At 44.1% G+C, this 4,323-nt stretch overlaps 1 protein-coding gene across 2 annotated transcripts in view; it reads right to left on the bottom strand.

Annotated features, from left to right (window-relative positions):
- Positions 1 to 2,179: 2,179 nt before the first annotated feature.
- Positions 2,180 to 4,323, bottom strand: part of dbr1 (debranching RNA lariats 1) — a 22,276-nt gene continuing 20,132 nt past the window's right edge. For both annotated transcript variants that reach the window (XM_014025744.1, XM_014025743.1), the window contains exon 9: positions 2,180 to 3,190. In XM_014025744.1, coding sequence (XP_013881198.1) covers positions 2,494 to 3,190 — 697 coding nt within the window. In that variant the 3' untranslated portion in view covers positions 2,180 to 2,493. The remainder of the gene's footprint in view (positions 3,191 to 4,323) is intronic.

Below are 4,323 nucleotides of genomic sequence, written 5' to 3'. Positions count from 1 at the left end.
CCCCCCCCCACACACACACACACCACCACCACCAAGTTACAACGGAGTGATTCAGTCACAAGCAGAGGGAGAAGCTGCTCTTTTTCTACAAGAAGAGATTTCCTCGCTGTTAGAAAAAAGAGCAATAAGCTTAATTCCACCCGAGCGCAGCTGGGAGGGATTTTACGCACGTTATTTCCTCGTGCCGAAGAGAGGCAGCCGCGGAATGTGGGCGATTCTAGACCTCCGGGCTCTGAACAAGCATCTGAGAAAATACAGATTCAAGAAGCTGACTCATGCCTCCCTGCTGCGCTTCCTGCGTCACGGCGATTGGTTTACATCAATCGACCTAAAGGACGCTTATTTTCATATACCCATATATCCGCCACACAGGAAATATCTCAGGTTTGCATTTCAGGGAAAATGTTACGAATACCTYGTACTCCTGGGTGGCTTCACAGCTGAGGCTGAGTTCACACATTTCTCACAAAGTGAGAGTCACAGCTGCCTGCGCTGCAGCCCTACGCCCCTGGCGAGATATCAGCACCCTGACCCAGGGTGTGCCAATGGGGATTGTACAAAACAGGAAGGTTATCACAACAGCCATCAGTGGACCTCTTTGCCTCACAAGAGAACAACCAGTGTCCTGTTCTTCTCCCTGCACAGCCAGAATGCACCACTGTGGGTGGACGCATTCGCCCACAGGTGGCCTCAGGTCCTGCTTTATGCTTTTCCTCCCATAGCTCTCATCTCACCAACGTTAGCCAGAGTGAGGTCAGAGGGCCTGTCAATGATTTTCATTGCACCTCACTGGCCATCAAAACACTGGTTAGCAGAGATAACTCAGCTTCTCTGGGAGGAGCCTTGGCCTCTGCCTGCCCGCAAAGGCCTGCTGTCTCAGGCGCAGGGACAAATCTTTCACCCCCACCCAGAAAGGCTGGCTCTGTGGGCCTGGCCCATGAGTGGTTCAACCTTTAATCCACGGGCCTCCCACAGAATGTAACTGAGACCATACAGAATGCACGGGCACCTGCAGCAAGATCTCTGTATGAGTGCAAATGGTCCACTTTTGAGAAATGGTGCACCGACTCTCAGGAGATTCCTTATCAGTGTTCTGTAGCTGTCATTTTGTCTTTCTTACAGAACCTGATTGATAAGGGAAAAGCTTTTTCCACTATCAAAGTTTATTTGGCGGCTATTTCAGCCTGCCACATAGGCTTCGAGGGAAAAATAGCAGGCCAACATCCTTTAGTAGGTTGGTTTATGAAGGGGGCTCGCAGAAAAAATGCCTGTCTCAAAACCTATGACCCCTACATGGGACCTTCCTCTGGTACTGGAGGCTCTCACTACTTCGCCCTTTGAGCCTCTGAATCASGTGGTATTAAAGTTGGTAGTGCTGAAAACAGCACTTTTGCTGGCACTTGTCTCTACTAAGCGTGTAGGTGAAATTCATGCTTTATCGGTTCACCCATCCTGCACAAAATTCTGTTTGGACAATTCTAAGGTGACCCTGCTCCCAAACCCTGCTTTGTGTTGGGTTCTTACTCTCCTATTGAGTTAGTGGCTTTTAATCCTCCTCCGTTCTCTTCTGAGGAGCAGGAGAGGCTACACAAACTCTGCCCAGTACGTACTTTATGTATCTACATGGACAGGACGAAACAGGTAAAAAAAAGTGAGCGTTTGTCTCTTGGGCTAAAAATCAGTGCGGGAAACCGGTAACAAAACAGCGGTTTTCTCACTGGATCACTGGTGCGATTGCCTTAGCATATATAGTAGTTCAAATGGGCTGCAGCCTCCTGAGGGCCTGTGTGCCCATTCCACCAGGGGCTTAAGCTCTTCATGGGCTCTGCTTAAAGGGGTGTCCCTTCAGGAAATTTGTGCCGCAGCAAACTGGGCTTCTCCTCATGTTTGCTCGGTTTTAWAAACTTGATGTCACAGCACCATCACTGGCTCGTTCAGTTCTGAGTGTAGCACCAAGTGCACAGAAGAAGTGATGCTCTGATCAGCTGGCATGTAGTGAAGTCTGCTGAGCAATACTGGAGTCAGTATATTTTCATTCCCAATGTGAGACAAGAAACGAATGCTATGAAAGAGAACTTTAGGTTGACCAATGAACGCTTGGGATTAACTTCTCTGTCAGAATGTTGTTTAATTTAGCTTTGGTGGAAATTATTCAATAAACGATATGTACAGAAGTGCCTTTCTTTTTGTCCAAATTTGTTTATTTGTTTAAAAATTAAACATTTTCAGTTTCTTTGAACATTACTATAAAATCTGATATTCCAAGTACAAAAAATGAACTGACATTTAAATGTTTTTGTATTGCTAAAAACAAGATAAATTAATGTTAAACACCATCCAAGTTGCAGCTGTGTCTGTGGAGCGAAAATCCAGAAGCACATTTGTTGTTCAGAGCCACTTCTCAGTTTTTATAATAAGCTGTATGAAAAGAACCCAGCTTCAACAAGTATTACAGACATATTTTACTGATAAAACTACTGTTTATCCTGAGCTCTAACCCTCATCTTCATCCTCTGTCTTGTAAATGTCCTGGTTTCTGCGTTTGATCCTGGGAATTGTGCTTCTACTGCCTGGTTCTCTGCCCTCAGTGCTGCTTCGTTTAAGAACGCGTGCAGCTGTGGCGTCCTCATCTCCACTGTCACACTGCTCTTCCTGTTGAGGAGCTTTTGGGGTAGAGTGGAGGGGAGTGGGAAGATCCATCAGCTGGGAAGGAGTGGGTGAGATAGTAGATTTGGGCTCAGGAAGAACCAATCTGCCAGGTGTGTGGATGTCAGAGCRTTTATCTGCCTGCTCTGTGACCTGCGCTCCACCCTCCTCTTCTTCCTCCCACTCATCCTCTAAAATGATCTGATCAGGATTAAAAGAACTTGACAATCCTGAGGTATCAGATGGATACTCGCTGGGCTCATCCACATATCCATCTTTTTCCTCTTCCTCCTCATTGCTGCTCTGAGATCTGCCCAGCTTTCCTCTTCCCTGTACAGCCTGTGCATAGAGGTCCGTCAGTCCAAGTTTGGCACAGAACTCTGTTGTTTGAGGGTTGATGTTGCAGTTTGGGGTGTGCTGTGGTTGACAATTCTTGGGGTCATATGGTGTTACGGTTCTGATGAAGTTGTTTGGGATACAGAGTTCCCCGCAGACATCCTCCAACGCACGCATCATGTCTTCCTCTGAAGCACTGAAGTCCCACCTAAAACATACAATTCAAATCAGAAAAAATAATGAAACTGTTGGGGGGTTACACGATGACACACAACAGATCAAGAGATTCATCCTTTTATTTAGTGGGTTGCAAAAGTATTCATACCCCTTGAACCTTTCCATATTTTTTCACATTACAACCACAAACATAAATATATTTCATTTAGGGATGAAAACAATTAATCGACTTACGATTAATTGTCGAATATTGGTTCGCTAGATTAAAATATCTTCCATTTAATCATTTGATTAGTTCAGTGTAGTTTTGCCTTCATCCAGAAGAGAGCGCCACTGCTCTCAGCCTGTCCTTACTCATATTTAGGTCCCTTAATTCTAAAGCACCAACACACTGAAAAATTTAGCAAAGCTAATGCTAAAGCACTAATATAACCCAGTTGACRCATGAAACATTCTTCAGAGTCAACATAAGACAAGACTTACTGTGTGCAGAATATTGTCACTTAGTGCACTTGGCGGGCCAAATGAGAGTCACCCACAGGCCTCATTTGGACCTTGGGCCTTGAGTTTGACACATGTGACCTTGTAGATAAGTGACACACATATAAACAAAATGTATGACAGCTTTAACCCTCAACTGAGAGGAATGTTGATCAATAACATTTAACCCTCTTACACTGAGTGTCTCAGCGAAGACACATTTTGTCCTCTTCTTTTAAAAAGACCGTAAGTGCGGTGCAGAGTGAAGTGGAAAGTGAWGAGCAACAGCGTGTTTTTATCAGARCAGAGAGGAAATATTTTGTTAGAATAATGTCTGGAAGATGTTCTTCAAGAGTCATCAAACCATCACGGAGGGTCCAGGAGGATTTTGAGACCTAAGAAGACGTGAGGAATCGGCTCTTGTGAGGACAGGTAACGTTAGTTTGATAGAGTTTCTGAGTGCATCAATATTGTGAATGAAGCCAGTTTTTACTTTTATATTATTTTATGAATATTTGGATAGTTGTTTGTTCATGTTTTTTTAACAGTGTAAATTACTTTGTACAATATAAGCGTATTTAGAGTTAGTATGTGTAAATACTGTGCGCAGTCTCCAAAATGCTGTTTTTTTGTATCAACCTACTGTTTGCTCAGTAAACAATGCCTTGTTTTTACTATATATAT

The sequence above is a fragment of the Austrofundulus limnaeus genome, unplaced genomic scaffold, assembly GCF_001266775.1.
Source record: "Austrofundulus limnaeus strain Quisiro unplaced genomic scaffold, Austrofundulus_limnaeus-1.0 Scaffold496, whole genome shotgun sequence".
Taxonomy (NCBI): Eukaryota; Metazoa; Chordata; class Actinopteri; order Cyprinodontiformes; family Rivulidae; genus Austrofundulus; species Austrofundulus limnaeus.
The sequence above is the reverse complement of the archived record's forward strand: the minus strand, read 5'-3'. Positions and strand labels throughout refer to the sequence as shown.